This window comes from Sapajus apella, unplaced genomic scaffold, assembly GCF_009761245.1.
Source record: "Sapajus apella isolate SASKATOON/1434 unplaced genomic scaffold, GSC_monkey_1.0 scaffold63, whole genome shotgun sequence".
Lineage (NCBI taxonomy): Eukaryota > Metazoa > Chordata > Mammalia > Primates > Cebidae > Sapajus > Sapajus apella.
Window position 1 is genome coordinate 10712533 of NW_022437003.1, and position 19698 is coordinate 10732230.

Below are 19698 nucleotides of genomic sequence, written 5' to 3' on the forward strand. Positions count from 1 at the left end.
TTGTATGTGTTTTTTATTTTTAACTTTTATTTTAAGTTCATGGGTACAAGTGCAGGTTTGTTACATAGGTAAACTTATGTCATGGGGGTTTGTTGTACAGATGATGTCATCACCCAGGTATTAAGCCTAGTAGCCATTAGTCATTTTTCCTATCCCAAAGTCTTATGAGCTGAATATAAAACAGAAAAACACCCCTTCTTCACCTGCATACGTATAATAACATGAAAGCCACAATGGAGACAAAAACACTAAGTCAGCCTGGTATCCAGTTTACTCCCTAATATTAGAGGGGACAGTGGACACAAAACTCAAGCAGTAAGATGCCTTTGGAAACCAAGAAGGGAAGGGCCCACGTTTGATAAGAGAGAAAGCCAACAATGGCTAAAACATCCACACAACACTTCGGGAAGTCCCTTCTGCCAGTGGCTCCCGCGTGTCCGTATCCTGGAGTGTGTTAAGCAAATGCCTGAAGAACAGACTATGGGCCTGGCCTCCCCACTTCCCCGAAGGAATTATTGCAGAAGGCTCTGGGAAAGGCTTTGTGGTAACCTTCTTTGTTTCAGACGATGGAAAACATGAGAAATGAGCACCTTCTCATCCCCAGAACACCACCATCATGGCGAGGACAATGACTCAATGGAGTTTCAAATTTGTATAGCGCTTTATACGTTTTTGAAGAATTTTCACATGTAGTATCTTCATCAGCCCATGCAACAGCCTTGTGGTTTACAATGGAGAAAGCAGAAACCGTCAGGAACTTGCTCCAGATCATGCAGCCAGACAGTGGGACGATGGACGATGGGACGAGCACCCAGACTGCACCGTGAGCCCCACATTTCCGGCCGGTCACTAAATAGCTGTCTCTCCTGTCATCCTCTCCGACTTTTCTCCTTCTCTATATCCAGGCTGCTTGTCAGTTCACAATGCTATCTAACTACAGATACAGATTTCAAAAGCGGAAAAACACACATCCCTCTTGACAAGTACGTATAGATACAAAAATAAACGTGGCACTCTTCTTTATTGCTTCTTTATGGAAGTCTTTCCCTGATGAAAAGACCCTGCTGGGGAATAGTTCATCGACCTGTTATTTCTTTGTACACAGATTACTCCTTAGTAATAGCAGGACCTTCACACCAGGAAATTATTTGCTAAATATTTCCCACTGTCTCACAGCTTGATCCGTCAATTCCTCCCAGAGGTAAAACATCTGGGCTGGTACAACAAAACACGGCAAATTCAAAGAGATGTCCCTTAGATACAGAAGAGGACAGCTGTCCTCAGGAGTCTGTCGCGGGCCAGCTAGGGGCATTCATAGTTCCCAAGACCCTTTTCCAGTTGCATTTCACCATAGCTTTTACATAACTGAACAAGTGTCCAGGAGGTTGATCAGATAGCTGCACACATCGCTGAAACGCTGGCCATGGAGAAGCAGCAGTGGCCCCATGCTATGTGGTCATATGATGGTTTTCAAAGGCTGCTCACAGCAAATGGGGTGGGATCCACTTCTAGATGTTTTCGTTCAGGTGAAGGACCTCACAGGGGGATGCCATCTCCAGCGCAGGGCTCATTCTCCTCTCTTCCAGTGTGACAGACAGGCACACTCCTGAGCCTCAGCTTCAGGAAGAAGAACCTGCAGAAATCCTGCTCATACCAGTTCTGTCTTGTGAAGAGTCACTGGCCCCACATGCTTACTTGGGGAAGTAACTGGGAGAAAAGCTCGCTCCATGCCAGCTTTAGAAATATCTGGGAAGATACTCTGTAGTCGTGCAAACTTCTGAAAAGAAATGAAATACAAGGAAGTGAATAACTGGAAAAATTCAGCAGTTGTCACCTCCATTTAAACTCTGTTCAGTAAGAGCTGGCTAGACAACCCATTCTGGAAGCTCTCATAGCTCACCGCCTCACTCACACTACTAGGGATTTGTACCAACCATTTCACTGGCATCTCCAAACTTGTACCAGGAGATTCGCTGATTGTGACCATTTCAACCCCCTTCTGTTAGGTCTCTGAATGGAAAATCAATGCCCACAGAAGAAGGCATTTGCCAACAAGAAACTAAAGTCACTCATTTTTAAAATATACTGCCTGGTAACTCTAATTATCTTCTTATATGTAAATAACACTAACATCTGAACTGTAAGCTCTTTGAGGGCAGGAGTAATGTCTTACACCTTTTTATGCCTCATACAGTGCCTAGCATAATGCCTTGAACATAGTAGGTGCTCACTGGAGTCTTTGATTGACCAATGTCTAAAATAGAAAGCAGAAGGACAGGTGCACAGCCAGAGAGGCAAGTAAGTGAATAGAGGGACACAGTGAGTAGCAAGAACCAGTCCTGGGGTAGCTCGTGGGTAAATTCCGTCCTGGCCGCTAGGTAGCTCACCCTGCCCGGTAAATGGAGACAAAGGGGGCAGATCGCTTCCTAGAGGGTCAGACACACATGTGGCCCTACTTTCCCACAACCACAGTCAACACAGGTGAGCAGCCATGCAGAAAGAATCTCCGAGAGCTTTTAGCTGGAACCTGCAACCAACAGCTCACGGGCATGCCTAGGACACCTGAGCACCGGCCAGACACCCTGGGAGCCTCCCTTGGTGCCCCACTGCTCTGGCTTCTTGGGATTGATTCTTAAGGCATGGGCAGAAATACCAAAAATATAAGGGGGGAACCCCCATGAGAAAATAGTTTGAAGGCAGCCAAAGGAGGCTGATTTATCCCCTGGCATCCCTGGGGCAGTGGGGCTCACTCCCTTACCCACAGGAAGAACGAGGCCTCTGTTCTCAGACGGGGGACCCTCAGCGCTGCAATTTCTACACTGTGCCGACAGGGCCTCTGGTCCATCTTTCATAGAATCCCTTGCCATTTCCCAAACGTCCGTCCCATATCTTACTTTGTTTTTTTTCCCACAATGCTCTACATGTGGCCACTAGACAAAAGCTGGAAACATTTCAGGGAGCTTCGTGTAATGATTCTCCCAGTCTAGGGGCCTCAAAAAGAGTTCAAGGTTCAAAGAATAATCTCTCTCGCCATTATTAAATGATTCATGCTATCTGCAAAAGATATTTGGATTGGTGCCCTGGGTAATCTTTTAATAACAGAAGAGATGTTTTAAAAAGATACTTACACAAGTGAAAATGATGAGTGTTAAGTAGAAAACAACCAGAGCCAGCAGCAGGACAATCTCCGCTCTGTATTTCTTAAAAGTCTCTTCTTTACGCTGCGCAGGACATCCTTTAAAAAAGTAAGTGACAAGTGAAGCCATTTTAACAGGATTTTCTACCATGAAAAATAGCTAAGAATGCTTTGTTCCTTCGTCCTGGAGTCCTGCTCGTCTCTTCTTCCCATCAGGATGAATGACAGTGACAGTGACAGCAGCAGCAGCCAGTGTGCACCGTTGCTCTGTGTCCAGCTGCGTGCAGCAGGGCCTGCATACAGCATCTCCCTGAATCTTCAGAGCAGGCCTGAGCAGTCCCATTTTACAGATGAAAGAGCCGAGGCTCAGAGAGGGTCAAGGACCAAGGACCAAGGCGGCTGAGCCAGGTGTCTGGTCCAGGCTTATCCTGTGTCTGTCTGCCTCCGCTTCGGATGTCAGGCCTTTCCTGGCTTACTTTATCCTTCCACCTGATAAACCTCCACTTTATTAATCCACAGATTTTCTTAACTTCATCAGTGTTTGGTAGAGCGTGCTGTGTCCTCAGCTCATGAGGACTCGGGGACCATGAAAGGAAGCAGGTGAACTGCCCTGTGATGGCCAAACACATGGACAGATTTTTGTAGAATCGTTTGAGCTCTTTCGGCAGGGCTGCCAGCATGAGTGGGCGGCAGAACAGACCCTAGGGGTTGTTCAAGGCTGTGGTGCCGCACTCAGGGAGGGCAAGAGCAGCGAGGCCGATGTCCAGGAACAGGTGTGAAGGGAGGTGCCTCTCCCCACTCACGTGCAACACCCAGTGTGCTGTTTGGGGAAGCAAGCTGAGCTTTGGCTACAGTGTGTGTGCAAACAGAGCCTGCTCGACGCCCCCGGCAGGAGCAGGTGGAGTGCAAGAGAGCGGAGGGGGTTCTGACCAATGGAGCCAATGGCTGTATCTCCAGAGAGCTGTCGACCCCTGAAAGTGGATTCAACATTTTGTCAACAGCCCAGGGCTGGATCGCCACAGCTGTGGATAATGAGAGCCATTGTCCTCATGGTCTCTAACACACACTGATCGTTCCGTCTGTCCTGGGCACTGCACTCAGCGTGTTAACGCAATTTCTCGTTTAACCTTCACTACAAGCCTATGTTGTAGCTGTTACTTCCATTCTAGAGATTAGAGAACTGAGGCTTAGGGTCAATCAGGGATTTGCTCAAGGTCACACACTAATAAGATGCAGAGTTAATATCTGAGCCAGATGTAAGCGACTGCGGACTCTGACCCTTGAAGTTGTTAGGCAATATCGCCTTGGAAGAGGAAAAAGAGAGAAAATCCGCTGTTCTCTTCATTTCCTCTCCACTCCCCACAGGACATGCCTTCCCTCTCCACTCTCCCCTGCAAGGTTCCTCTAGTTCATGTGAATATTCATTGAGAGGCTACTATGTGCCCAGACACATCAGAAAAGAAAACAAAGAGGTTCTTGCTGTCTTGGGGAGACAGACAGTAAATCAATCCATACGTAACATGCTAATTGTACTAAGTCTCAGGAAACAAAGAAAGCAGGATGAAGGGCTGGAGATCCAGGAGGGCCTAAGGGAGGTGTGCACATACAACACTAAGCAAAAGTACACAGTGCCCCTTAAACAGGGACCGTACTCTTGCAGGTGTAATAATATTACCCTAAGTCTGAGTCCTTTCAGATACCCGACAGCAGGAGAAATTAACTACTGTACGGAAACTGGGCTCTATGACCACATTTTTATCACTTCCAGCCTCGGCCCAACAAGTGCTGGGCAAAAGCCAAACAAAAGGCATCATTTAAGCCACGTGAAGGGAAAATGGTGACATGCTTGCAGCGGATTCCTACCTCCAGCCACAGATGTGATCCAAAGCTCTGGAGCTAGACTCCGAAAGACAGGATCGACTTTAGGCCCTGAAGCAAGCGCGCATGCATTGTGCAAGAAGAAGGCGAGTGCAGTGGGTCACCTCACCTGTCACTCTCAAGATCACTTTGCCACTTAGGTTCCTCTGCCCATCTGGCTCCTGCAGAGTGCACCTGTACGTGCCCGAGCTGCAGCTGGTAGTGTTCCGGATCTTCAGGGAATACAGCCTGCCACCGGGGGCCTCGAAAGAACCATTTTGCATCTTCTGATGATAGCGCAGGTTTTCCTGAGGAGTCTCCATCCTCTCTTCACCACCTTCTGATAGCTGTGAAGAAGGAATCATAGCGCATCATGGTCCACTGCAAGCACTGCAACTCGAACCCAGTGTTTCCATTTTGTTTTCATAAGATCCAGCCTCAACTTATGTGTGTAAAACAAGACATTATGCTTTTGTGTGCGTGTGACCTCTGGGGGAGGAGAGATCTGTGAAAATTCCTAAGGCTACATCTTCGGAATAACATCAGGACTGCATTTCATGATTCTACCATAAGTATCCCAATTTCCACCCTGTATAAGGGAGAGCGTCACTGCTGAGGACAGTGACATGCTGTGCGTGAATCTTGCTGGATTGCATTTTCTGTCCATGTATGCATGTATAGGCAGGATCGTTCTGTATTAAATCTTCTCTTGTTTTCTTCAGATGCCAACTCACCCACTAAATGATTCCTATTTTTGTATCCCAGCCTTTTATTTGGAAAAATTCCTGAATCTGTTATGATCCTTGCCAGAGGATTCAACTAAAATCAGATATGCAGATGAGCAACGCCTCCTGCAAACAGTCATCTTGTTCCTCAGGGGCTGTGGATCTGTGTGGCCATACCTGGCGCTGCTGGATGTGCCACACCTTTTCGTTGTACTAGGGCAGTCAGCCAGCTGAGATCGTGCTTTACAGAGCATGCAATACAGAGATTGTACGTGTCGGATCATTTGTTGATCATTTCAAACTCACATGGAAGTGCAGGAACAGCTGACTTCACTGTACCCAGGACAGACCGGCCGGACTTGGTAGATACCCAATTTAGCCAAACATTTTATCTGGCTGGCTTTCTTTTTTCCTTTTTTGAGACAGGGTCTTGCTCTATCACCCAGGCTGGAGTGCAGGGGTGTGATCACGGCTCATTGCACCCTTGGCCTCCTGAGGCAACCTTCTGGTACTCCCACCTCAGGCTCTCTAGTAGCTAGGGTTATAGGCATGCACCACCATGCCTGGCTAATTCCTGTGTTTGTTTGTTTTTTTTAGAGGCAATGTCTTGCTCTGTTGCCCAGGCTGGTCTCCAACTCTTGGGCTCAAGCGATCCGCCCGCCTCGGCCTCCCAAAGTTCTGGGATTAGAGGCATAAGCCAGGCTTGCTTTCTTGTGAACTCTTTGTGATCAAACTGGTGGAGTGTCTTCAGCATTCACTGCAGAGATTAGGCTCATACCACATTCACCATTAATTCTCTCCTTCCTAGACATATTTATAATTTGCCTCATTCGCTTGCCAGTTGCTCCTCCACTGAAATACTTTAAAGCTTCTAAAATGAATTTACACGTGCAGTAAAGCAAATCCTTGTTTTCAGCCTTCCTGGGCAGCCCTTCGACATTGACATCCCCAGCAGCACCTGAATTTCCCTTTGCTGGTTGGCTGAGGACCAGCGGGGAGCCCAGGATTAAATGACATTCCTTACCTGTCCCTACCATGATAACTGCACTCAAGAGCCACCTGAGGGAAGGGGACAGAGATTATCAGCCCCTCCACCACTATCTTTGCATGCACCTATCAATGACAAATCTCCCATTCCAGGAGCACCCTACCACTCTTCTCTGACTTTTAGGAAGGGACTTAAGTGCAGGGAAATAGATTACCAAGGAGTTAGGGGGATACTCTTGTGAAGCAACTTGGGAAAGAAAATACATACACACAGGCACATGTGCACTTGTGCACGCACACACACACAAGCACATGAGAGGCTCATTTCAGCTTCATGTATTAATTCAGGGGATATACCACAAGGTCACTGGGAAGCTCGGGCCCCAGCCCTGGTGCTCGTTAGCATTCCTGTAGAGTGGGCTACAGAGACATCTGGTGGCAGACTGATTGCTCCTGCAAGGAAACTTGCTCAGCTCCCTCCTAGCCCTGAGCTGAGACGAATGGCTATTCTCAGGCCGAGTCTGTGGACATAAATCCCATTTCTTGATGGTCCTTTTTGTGTGGAAAGATTCCTTCCTAAATAATCAAGATTCTATGTGAGGAAGCAAAAAGACTGGGGGCCTTTGGGCCCCAAAATAAAGGAAAAAGGAAAACCGGTGGGGCCAAGGAAATTTAGAGGAAACTAACAGTGTCTCACTGATTCCAGAACACGTCTCATTCAGCACCAGTTTCCCTTTTCAAGCCTAAGTAAACCATCAGCTGCAGCCTCGTCGTGGGCTCACACCGCTCCCCTCTCACCCCTACTGCCTGGCAGAGGTGCTTCTTCCTCCAGGCAGGGCTGTCAACAGACCGGAGACCGAGGCCCATCCTGGGCCAATGGTGCCTAGGATGGCCGGAAAGGCCACTGTGAAATAAATAGCTCAGCCCAGTCTCTACAGTCCTCACTCTGATGTCCAATCTTGTTTTTCTTTTCTAAATTAACCTCCAAATGCGAGCGTAGCTGCAACAACCATTTTGAGATTATCCACCCATGGTTTTCTCCTGGGGAGCTCCTCTCCCATCCAGCAACCTCTCCCTCCCCCAGCTCAGAAAGGCCCATCTGAAAGTCAAGAACAAAACCGTGAATCCCTCTGGAGCTGGCAGAAATATAAACTATTGTGTCTATTTACATAAAGATGGCCCCATTATTGTGTTAGCTGCTGCAGATTGTTGAAGCAAAAAGGTGCTGGTGATCAAAACTGGCTGGAAGTAACTTCTGCCTGTTTGCAGAGAATTCATCTTATAAATCAGCAGCAAGACCAGTAAAATGTAGTTTATTTGATGGTTAGATTTCCATGGGCCTCTGGCAAAACCTTCAGTAGGCCGCTAGCTACTTTTAAATGGCAAAACAAAGGCAGGATGAGCTCCTAAGGACAAACAGAAGAACCGGGGGAGGATGTGAAACAAAGAACCCCAAAGCAACCTGCAGAATTCTGATTGGCTAAAACAAATTCTGATCCCAAGGCCATCAGTGGGATCATGGCAAAATATCTCAACTCTCATAGGGTCATCTTCCAAACACCCCGTTTCCCAAATGACCCAGAGAACTACTGGCAAAACCTAGGAACTCTTGCCAAACTAACCAACAGCACTGTTTGCCTAATAACTAACTAAAGCAAAAAGAATTCTCTGTAAATTCAGACGCTGCACCTGGAAATATTTCACGACCCTCCCTCTAACTTCCAGCTTTAGGTGTATACATTTTCAGCTAAACTTTCTCTTGTGACCCCCATCTCTGGAATTTGGGGTTTGTCCACAGCTGCAAAACTGCTGGTAGTTTTTATGTTAATGTTGCAAACTCAGAATGGGGGTGGGGCCCTAGCAGGATCAAGGGACTATATGCAAAAGCTCAAATTAGCTATCAGCAGGCTTTATCGGATGAGCTAACTGTGTCAGAGGCACCACCAAAAACTGAAGGAGAAATTTCAGTGGGAGGAAAATGGAGTAACAGCAAATGGGCCATCCTCACTTTGCTTTGTTTTATGAGTTCTCATAAACATTGGAGTTGGCTCAAAATCAACCACTGGCAAGAACAGCTCTTTAAACATTCCAAATCTAAAAGTGTTCCATTGCTTCTCTGCAAAAGCATTTTAGGAAATAGTAATTTATAACAAAAGGAACCCTCAGATTCATTCACAGCCAACCGTAATTGACAGGAACTATTTAATGCACCCTTCACAAAGCTAATATTGTAGTACAGTGTGCTAAAGCACAACACAATTTCAGCAAATTAATTACTCAAAACACTCATCCCAATCATGTTTTAAAAATCCACATGTTGTGCATTAACTTTCATGCTGACAACTCTATCATTTTTGGTTGAGCTGGAAAAGTGCAAACGTGGGGCATCTCATTTTCACAATGCCTAGGGACTGTGACTGGTGTCAGGCCTCCCCTTTGACTAAATCATTTAAATACCATATTCTTTCTCTCAAATGGAGAGCTGACCTTCAGGAAACCACAAGCCCTAAATTAAAATAAACTCTCTTTCATTTGCAGAATGCTAAATCAAGCAAACACAAGTACGAATTGTATGGGCACGTGAATGAAGTCAGTTTTTTTTTTAATGATGAACAAATTTGAACTGAAACAAAATAAATAAAATAAATCATTAATTATGGATGAAACTGAACTAATATTTTAAAAATCCTACTATGGAAAGTGTTTTTTTTTGTTTTTAAGTTTACATAATTTTATCCAAACATATGCCAAACTCCTACATTACCATATTGGAATCTAAGGGGGTGAGAGTTTTATAGCAAAAAATGAGTTTTGATCACAAAATCAAAATACAAATTTATCATACATCAGATTTGTTAAGAATGCAGGGCTGGGAGTGGTGGCTCATGCCTGTAATCCCAGCATTTTGGGAGGCCGAGGCAGGTGGATCACATGAGGTCAGGAGTTCAAGACCAGCCTGGCCAACACGGTGAAACCCCATCTCCCCCATAAACACAAAATATTAGCTGGGTGTGGCAGTGGACATCTGTAATCCTAGCTACTTGGGAAATTGAGGCAGGAGAATCAGCTGAACCCAGGAGGTGGAGGTTGCAGTGAGCTGAGATCGTGCCATTGTACTCCTGCCTGGGCGACAGAGCAACACACTGTCTCAAAAAAAGAAAAAGAATGTAATAAGTGCCTACCTAAAAGAAAAAAAAGTACAAAAAATTCATCTAACGATTTGATAAAAACATATTTAAGGGTATAGATTTCAAGGATTTAAGTTGGTATTAAATTAATCTGATGTATTCCAACCACATTGAACAGCTTTTTTTTTTATTGCATTTCTTGTGCACTAACATTCATGTACCTTGGTTTCTAACTCAATTAAAGTGCCAATATAATTCCCATTCATCATAAAAACAGCTCTTTATAATGTGCAAAATAGTTTGGCTCGGAGGTTGATGTTATAATGAGGGCAGAATGTATGAGCATTAATATCTTTTTTTTCCTAAGCGTAGTTTTATTAGAAAAATGATTTTCCACTTTGAAATTTACTGGGTCTAACAGACAGAGCTGGATTTATGGCTGTTAACAGAGTTATGAGTATAGCAGAGGCAACATAATTAAGAGCACAGGCGTTGGCACTGGACTGAGCTGGAACCAAACCCCAGCCCTCCCATGGCTACCTCTGCTCTTGGCCAACTGACTGAACCGCTGTCAGGCTTGGATGGCTCCACTGGAATCTGGGGTGTTCGCATCCCACCGAGCTGGCGAGAAGATACTTACGATGTTGTATACAGACCCTAAGCATCGTATCGATCGCACAGAAAGCCCTAAAGATGTTACTATTCTCTCTCTCCTTTTTTATAGTCAAGGTTTCATTCGGCATACTAAATAGTTCCCTGAATATAAGAAGAATTCAAAAAGTATTTACTGAATGAATGCATGAATTTTAGAAACTGTGAGAAAGTTACAAGAGCACTGGCTTTGGAATCAGAGGTCTGAAGTCAATTCCAGCTTCTCCATTTGTTAGCTGGGTCATCTTCCACATGTCCCTTCACCGCTGAGCCCCCATTTTGCCATCTGGAGCTCCCTCACTTGCTCATGGGGTTATTATAAGAATCAAGTGAGAAAACACAGAAAAGTGCTTTATAATTGGTAATGCTGTAACAGAAATTATTGTTATATATGATAGCTTTCCACATCATCCACCGATTCTGTTACTTCTTTACCACTGACGCTTCCGTCTCCTCTGGTAAAGTTATCCTAGAAGTCCCAATCTCTGCTCTAGGGAGAAACTGTTTTTTTCCACGTACAATGTCTTCAAAATATCCACAACATTCTGAATTTTTTAAGGCACATCATGGCCGGGTGTGGTGGCTCACGCCTGTAATCCAAGCACTTTGGAGGCCAAGGCGGGTGGATCACCTGAGGTCGGGAGTTCAAGACCAGCCTGACCAACATGGTGAAACCCCGTCTTAAAAAAAAGCACCATCATAATAATATAGCAAAACCCCTTTGGAACTGAGATTTGAAGGCAATGTTGTTCATGGTTCATGCCAATCATCTCTCTTCCATTAGCGTCCCGTGGGGCCTGCTGGACCTGCAAGAGGTACCATTACAAGCTCTCTGCAGAGCTCCACACCTGGTTCTAGAAGAGGCAACTTAACTCAGGCCTGATACCCCACGATCATGGAGACTGGTTCTGATAGGCATGTGACCCAATCAAAGTCCCTTAAGAATAATCAGATGTATGTTGAGATATTTGAAGAGAAACACAACCTTCTCCTCTGCACTTGCTTCTGAAAGAATATACAGATTAAGCATCTCTAATCCAAGAATCTGAAACACTTCTGTTCCCAAGCATTTAGATAAGAAACACGTAAACTGTCTAACTCTGCAGTTACTGGCTATGATCTGGCTGCCGTGTGGAGGCTGGACACGTTACCAGTGTAAAGGAAGGCAGAGCTGAGAGAGGGAAGGCCACCAAGTCCTGGGGACATTCATGAACCTCTAAGTCTAGCTGCATTCATCTGTCAGGGCTGTAGAGCACCACAAACTGGGTGGCAGAAACAACAGAAATGTATTCTCTCACAGTTCAGGAGGCCAGAAGTTCAAAATCAAGGTGTTGCCAGGGCCCACTTTCTGAAGGCTTTCGGGCAGAATCTGTTCTGTGCCTTTCTCTTAGCTTCTAGTGGTTGCCAGCAGTCCTCGGCATCGCTTGGCTTGTAGACACAGCACTCCAATCCCTGCCTCTGTCTTCACGTAGCGTTCTCCCTGTTGTCTGTGTCAGTGCGTGTTTTCTCTTCTTAGGACGTCATTCATACTGAAGAATGGCCCTCCCTAGTCAGGCAGGACCTCATCTCAATTTCATTACATGTGCAAAGACTCTATTTCTAAATAAAGCCACAATCGCAAGTATCAGAAATTAGAACTTCCGATCTTTTGGAGGGGGCACAAATCAAGCCACAATGCCAGCCATACCTGAAATGTGAACTCTATTTTGATTTTTTTATTTTTTCGCATTCCAATTATGTATAAGCCACTATACTTCCTTTTCTTTAGGCTAGTTTTGATTGGATTTACAATCCCTTGCAACTGAAAGACTCCTAATGATAAGGCACCCTGCGCCACCATGTAAATAAGGGTGGCACGTAGGGGGTTAGCGGCATGCAGCTCCAGCCTCTAGGCCACTCCTGCTTTGTCCCTTGGGCTCACACGCCTGCCACTCCTTGGGGAATGAGACCTCAAGGCCTGATTTTGATCAGAACCTCTGTTCTTCAGAACTGCTGGTCCAAGGCTATTATGAACTATTTAAGGCAACCAACACCCTTCTTTTCCTAAAGGTTTTCCCTATGTGGACCCATCATCCTAGGCAGCTACCAGCTCTTCTAGAATCGGTCCTCTCTTTGGAGAACTGGAACAATTCTCCAAATTGTCCCAATTTGGGACATGCAGTAAACTAGTTGGTCCTCCAAGAAAGCATCAGATGATATGAACAAGCCTTGGGCTCCGAAGTCTGTACAAGTTCCACATGACACACATGGCAATTTTACCCAAATATACCTCAGTGCAAAACAAAACAAAATGAAAAACAAAAACGCGCTTATGAGTATAAAGGAATCTTAGGGAAGTATATTCCGTCCAGCTCTATTTTGAGCTCATGATTGGTGATACAAAATTTAGGGTTATTCCAGGGAGAGCCAGGAAGGGACTATGGAAACAGGTTTAGATGGAGGGAATTTTTTTTAGGTAACCAATCTGCTTTTAGTCTTTACCTACATAAAACTTTCCCTTATGTCACTGAGACCTCCAAACTTCCTCTTCTTTGTGTAGTGACACTGCCAAGTACATAGCTAAGACAATCCAGTCCTCATGTGACTCAGGTTCCCCCTTTTATTTATAGAAAACAAGTTGGTTTTTTTGTTTAGTCTTTTTTTTTTCCAATTTAACTCTCAGCTGCTTTCTTCCTCCCTCCCTACTGTCAAGATTTTGGCAACTTTGCTCTGTTCCACTATTGTCCAAAAATCTGTGATCCACCATTCTTATCTGGGTGAGACTTCCATAGCCCTTCAGAAGCTGCCTCAATCTTCCTTGCCCACTCCTCCACAGAACCACATGGAAAGGACCGGCGACCAAGAGGAAAAGAAGGAAAAGAAGGAAGTCTCCCCCTGAGACTCATCTTCTAAGACGAACCGTATTCTATCTTTCTTTAGGCATATTTTGCATTATGCCATTCTCTTTGCTTAAAATCCTTCAGTGGCTCCTTACTGCCAAAAGGATAAAGTTCAAGTCATCATTGTTGGGCAGTCAGGGCCCCTCACAACCTGACCTAGCCTACGTTCTAATGTTAGGTCTCAGCCATCTGCTGGGTAAGTCTTCCTTCTACATCGCTGCTTACCTCAATGGTTCCCAAAAAGTCTTGGATCCCCATGCCTTTGTTCAAGACGGTCTTCCGGCCAAAGGTCTACGTCAATCTTGAGATGGCCAATGCCAGGCCCAGGACGTGGCACACATTTGAGACTTAGAAATATTTACTAAACAATCAAAGTGTACATATGAGAGACATCTGAAAAGCAACTTTATACCTTTCATGGTTTGACCTAGGGAGGAGTGCTAAAAATGATTCAACCAGGTCAAGTACTATAGGTGTCAATGCGGACAGTATGACTTTTGTTTTAATTCTAACATACATTGTTTTCACAGTTCAATGGCTCTACATTTAATGTAGAAATGTTTCCTTTTTGTCCTAAAACATGTTCTTAAATCCATCTTACAACAGACTCACTCTAGAATGAAGGAAGCACAGGAAGTGTTCAGCACTGGCTCTTTCCTTGGGCCACAAGGGTCTGTGGCTGTACAGATGACATCTGCCCCCGACCGCTTCTCCACGCTAGGCCCTCCTAAGGCACTCGGCTCTCCTCAGTATCCCTGGTGTTGTAGCTTCATTATCGCACAAGATGGTAGAGACAGAAAACATAACCCCACCAAAAAGAAGTTTAGCAACATACATGGAAGATAGCCTTGAGCTTTTGAAGTGGCCTCATGCAAGCCATGAACCTGTTCTCCAACAGTTTCCTTAGCATTAATGTCAGAAGCAGAACACTCCATGGATGGCCCATGATCTGCCCCAGTTGGGGCTCTTCTCAATATTCTAAAGTCTATTTATAGTAGACTTTTATCTGAAGTCACACTCTTACTTCCTTTTTCTCCCTTCCTTTGGAAATCATCTGAAAAGGCCACTTGTCTTGTGACGCTCCATTGTCCTCACCCCCGCAGCATCACCCAGAGGTGACACCATATATCCTCTTTCATTTTGCATCACCCGTAGGTTGTCAGGGCTCCTAGAGTGATACAAGAAGGCACTGCCTCTCTGGGATAAATGACCACTCTTTATTATCCTTAGATAACATCAGCCAGGCCCAGAGTACTCCAACCAGTCATCCTCTCTCTCCAAACCTACATTAAGGAGAGTGCAGACACAGTGATGCTTCTCATGCAGTGCAGATGCAGCCCTTTAATGCATGGCCTCACTCCTCACAGGCATGATATTGTGCTGTGCTCTCTTACGTCTTATGCCAGAATTTAACCACAGGCCACAGTCAATGGAAGAAAAACCACGGATCAAATTCTATATGCATATTTTCTCAAAATACCTCCTCAAAGAACCACAATCAATTACAACTTTTTTTTTTTTTTTTTTTTTGTAGAGACAAGTCTCACTACATTGCCCGGGCTGGTCTCAAACTCCTGGGCTCAAGCGATCCTCCCACCTCAGCCTCCCAAGGTGCTAGGATTACTGCCATGACCCTGAGCCACCACACCCAGGCTATTACAATTTTAAAACATAAATTGATTGGGTCATGCCTGTAATCCTAGTACTTTGGGAGGCCGAAGTGGGAAGATGGCTTGAGCTAAGGAGTTGGAGACCAGCCTGGGCGATGTTGTGAGATCTTATCTCTACAAAAAACTGAAAACATAAAAATAAGCCAGGTGTGGTGGTACGCCCTTGTAGTCACAGCTACTTGGGAGGCTGAGGTGGGAGTATCACTCGAGCCCAGGAAGTTGAGGCTGCAGTGAGCCATCTTCATGTCACTGCACTCCAGCTTGGGAAACAGAGTGAGCCTCTGTCTCAAAAAATAAAAATTAAGCTAAATTGAGCTACTAACCTAATGAACATAATTTATTAACTTTTCTATTTCTTCTCAATCACCCATTCTTCCAGCACTTTTGGAGGCCGAGGTGGGTGGATCACGAGGTCAAGAGATCAAGACCATCCTGGCCAACATGATGAAACCCCATCTCTACTAAAAAATATAAAAATTAGCTGGGCATGATGGCACGTGCTGTAGTCCCACCTACTCAGGAGGCTGAGGCAGGAGAATTGCTTGAACCCGGGAGCCGGAGGTTGCAGTGAGCCGAGATCACGCCACTGCACTCCAGCCTGGTACCTGGCGACAGAGCGAGACTCTGTCTCAAAAAAAAAAACGTATAAGAGAGGAAGGGATGAGAGGAGGATCTTTCGTTGGATCCCAGTTAGGAGGACGTGGGTCCACAGAAGACAAGGGCTGGGCCAACTGGAATTGGGCTATCTCTGTCCACTTTTGGCTTCACCTTTAACCTCCTGAGTATGTCTCTATTAAGTCCCCTCTGGCCCATCTCACTGCATCTTTCAAACAGGGAAAGTAAAATGAACACTCTTCCTTCTCAACCCTAACGTTGCAAACAGATTGGATGCTGTCTGCTTTGAGTTTTCTGGTCAAAGGCACGTGATAAAAAACACATGGTTTACATGGATCCTTTTGCTAATTACAAGTAGTCAGTGCCAAATGGATAAAGACAGGATGCTACATGGTGCCGGAGGTTTGAGTGGCGAACGGAATTTTAAATTGTGAGTCATTATAACCAGCACTTGTGATATGCAGACAGCCTGCAGAACGCGCCTTAATCTGGTGGACGGTGAAAACCCACTGCGAGGGACTCTGCTTTCCTTGCCCAGCACGAAGCCCACTCCTGCGCTGGCAAAATAGGTTTCACAAAGCCAGGATAGTGATGGTGAAGTGAGGTGGGATGGGATAAGCTGGCTCTGGTTACCAGAAAGAAATTCCTCCCTTTATGCTACCTCTCCACTCTGATGAAACACTTTACAAGAAACTTGTAGGAAAATGAAAAGATGCCTAATTTTCTGTAAAATGAAGTATTTTGGTAATTCACCACTCCTCTTATCTCCAGAACACTCTCCATTTTTGTTGTGTAAGCACAAATCCAAAAGTATAATTATTGGGCTGGAAAATAAAAAATATCTATAGAATATGCTGAGACCTGTTTAAAAAAAAATGCTTAAAGGAACATTATATGTCACTTTCGGGCACCTGATTTATTTATTGGTATAGCATAACTCTCCTATCCACGAATTTCAATCACCGTTTACTTCTCAAAAAACAACAATGGTATGACTTTTCAATGGCACCATTCCATGGATCAACAGGTAAAAAAGAATGCCTAGAGACTGCTGTCCCTTTTTTTCGTGACAGAGTATTGAAAGATCTTCAGGGGAAATTTTCCAAGAACTGTGTCCAATAAACAAGCTCATGTGCTACAGAGTTACATCACCAGCTGACATCCAAGGAGAAGTCTAAGGTTAATTGCTATGGTTTAGTGGACCATTCCAAATGACCCTGTGCATGAAGCTTTCACTCCAGAAGGGTTTGAATTTTACTGTCTGAAGTTTCATCTGCTTGTTTCATGAGTACTTTTTAATTACTCCCCTGGGGATATTAACAATGTTTTCTTTCTTTATTAAACAATTACGCTGTGGAAGGGATAGTGGTTTCATGTTTTCCCCCTTCTGTGAGATAACTAAGTCCCTGCCTGATCAGCCCGGGGCACTTTGATTTTCTTTAACTTAAATTACTAAGGTAGAAGACAGAGATAGCGAGATAGACTTCTAACAACTCAGGATTTTGAATCAGACTCCTTCGTTCAAATCCCCACTCCACCATGTAGCCAGCTGTGCAACAGGTTACTTCCCACCCTAGGGCTCAGTTTCCTCACCTGTAAAGTAGGAAGAGTAATAGTACCAATCCCTTAAGTACATTCTTCCGATGGATGGAAATAGACAATGTATGTCAGCATTTACCTTGGAGCTTGGCATGTAGTCAGCATTCAAAAATTGTTTTAATAATATTTTTAAAATACTATTGACTATGAGAACAATTTCAGAATTGTTGTATTCTCTGATCTCACAGTAAGTAAGGTACAAATGAAGTAGGAATACTTAATACCTTACTTTATACACAATACAATGCCTTGAGGCAGCAGTGCCATCAACGTTGTGCATAACTCATGAAGTGCTAGGCTGAATTCATAGAGTGCCTTTGCAATTTACAGGGCAAAAATTAGGTGCCATGCAGAATACACAAAAGTATCGATACAGCCACTGTCCCCCAGAAAATGGACAATCCAGTTAGGAGACACACACACAAAGAGATCACTGCAATGATGCCTTCCTTGTACTGTTAAGTTGCCAGATACACATACAGGTTCTCACAGCATCTTTTCTGGTGGGCAAAAGAAATTCTTGCATTTTGGGGAAAGTAACAGATGCACAGATGTGCCCCACGGTAAGACAGCAAATCAGTGACAGCCAGGGTGTGGCTGGGATATCATATTCATGTGAGTTAAAACAGAGGTGTAATGGCCTGACTTAAAGAAGAAGGTAGCAGTGGCCTGACTTAAAGAAGGAGCAGTGATAGCAAACAGCAGCTGCTTGGCTTTGGAACGGCACCATAATTGCCATCTTAAAATCTGAGAATGTTCCAGTCAAGAGGAAACCTTTCAAAAGCCTCCTTGCCACTCAATGGTCTTACAGTAGGAGCAGCAAGGCCTGTTGTTATACATGTGGCCCACGGCTCATGCATCTACCTGATGCCCTCACTGCTGGCTCTCTCACAGCTACCAGAGGAAGGAGGAGCAGCGCTAGGGGAGGAGGCCAAGAGTATCCCACAAGTGGGATGACCACTGATAACCACCACGGACGAAATGGCCTAAGTCACTTTTGAGTCTTAGCCCCTCCCCTCAAATTGCCGCCTCCCCGTCCCTTGTATCTCATGGGCATCACAGTCACAAAACGCAAGAAATTCCCTCTGTCCAATGCCCAAATCCAGGTCCCCGTTTCTTTCTTCCTGACCTGCTGGCCCACAACCACAGGTGTCCTACAGAATTAATCCAAATGAGAGAGTCCCTGCCCTTCCAAAACGTCTTAAGTGGATCATTCATCTCAGGCCACCTTCAGGGACAGGAAGGGGAGTGAGGCCCGCGGAGGGCAAGACCTAAGTCGGCCTTGTACCTGGATGCGGATTGGGTCTGGGAGGCGCGTCGGGAGACTGCATACCCCAAGTTCAGCTGCGGGAGACGCCCCCGAACCCCCACCCGGCTCCCAGCCACAGAGGGTCGCCAGCCTTGGGGAAATGGTTCCCGTTGTCTTCAAAGGAGCCCCCCACACCCCAGCCCGCGGGCATCGCCGCACCTACCTTGACCCAGGAGACCGTGTAGGGGACCTGCGGGTCCCAGGGCGCGGTGCAGGGCAAGTCCACATCCTCGGAGCAAGCCGCCTTCACTTCCCGCGTCGCGGGCGCCAGGCTGTAGGCTGCGAGAAAGAGAGAGCGCGTGGTGAACAAGCGGCGGGAGGGGGTGTCGTGGAGGGGCGGGGGACGCCAGGCGCTCGCGGGCCCTACCGCAGCTCAGGAGCAGAAGCTGGAGGCCGCACGACATGGCTGGAGCGCTGCGCGGCTGCCTGGGGCTGCCGGGTTGGGGCGCGCTGGCAACGGCCGCCCTTTTATGCCCAGCCCTCCGGGAACTTCCCTGCGCGCCAGCCCCGGGGATTCCCCGGCGGCGGCGGAAGCGGGTGGCGCGCCCTCCTAGTCCCGCTCAGGCCGGGGCGCCCCCGTCCCCGCCCCCGTCACCCACGCTACCCACGCTGCCCCCGCGCCGCGCGCGTCCCCGCCCCTGCGCGCCCGGCCCCGGGCGCCCCTAGTTCGCGTCGCTGCTGCGGCTGGCGGCGGCGACAACAATCCCCGCGTGACGCCCCGCGCTAGGGGCTTTGCAGACCGCGCTCGCGCGCGAGACGCCGCCGTTGATCCGCAAAAGGAAGCCGGGAACCGGGCCATCCGAGTGGGACCTGCCCATTTTATGGAGGCCAAAATCCCGATTCCGAGAGGGTGGGCAGCTCCCGCCAAAGCCCAGCCTGTCCTTGGGAACGTCACTGGTGAACCCAAGTCCTCACTCTCCTCCAGAATCTGCACGCCTGTAATCCCAGCACTTTGGGAGGCTGGGGCGGGCGGATCACGAGGTCAAGAGATCAAGACCATCCTTGCCAAGATGGTGAAACCCCGTCTCTACTAAAAATACAAAAAAAAATTAGCCGGGCATGGTGGCAAGCGCCTGTAATCCCAGCTACTCGGGAGGCTGAGGCAGGAGAATCGCTTGAATCCGGGAGGCGGAGGTTGCAGT

The 19698-nt window shown here is 46.4% G+C and overlaps 1 protein-coding gene across 2 annotated transcripts; it reads right to left on the reverse strand.

The window, feature by feature from the left end:
- CD83 (CD83 molecule) lies at positions 1-19238 on the reverse strand. 2 transcript variants are annotated; one of them, XM_032247662.1, is made up of 5 exons: positions 18924-19238; positions 18720-18835; positions 5124-5340; positions 3129-3235; positions 1-1777 (listed from the first exon to the last, which is right to left on the reverse strand). In XM_032247662.1, exons 1-5 carry the CDS (start codon positions 18958-18960, stop codon positions 1649-1651), a joined length of 606 nt encoding a protein of 201 aa, XP_032103553.1. In that variant the 5' UTR covers positions 18961-19238; the 3' UTR covers positions 1-1648. The 2 variants fall into 2 exon arrangements, with proteins under 2 accessions (XP_032103553.1, XP_032103554.1); XM_032247663.1 differs by having other exon boundaries at positions 196-1774; positions 18924-19151.
- Between the last annotated feature and the right edge of the window lie 460 nt (positions 19239-19698).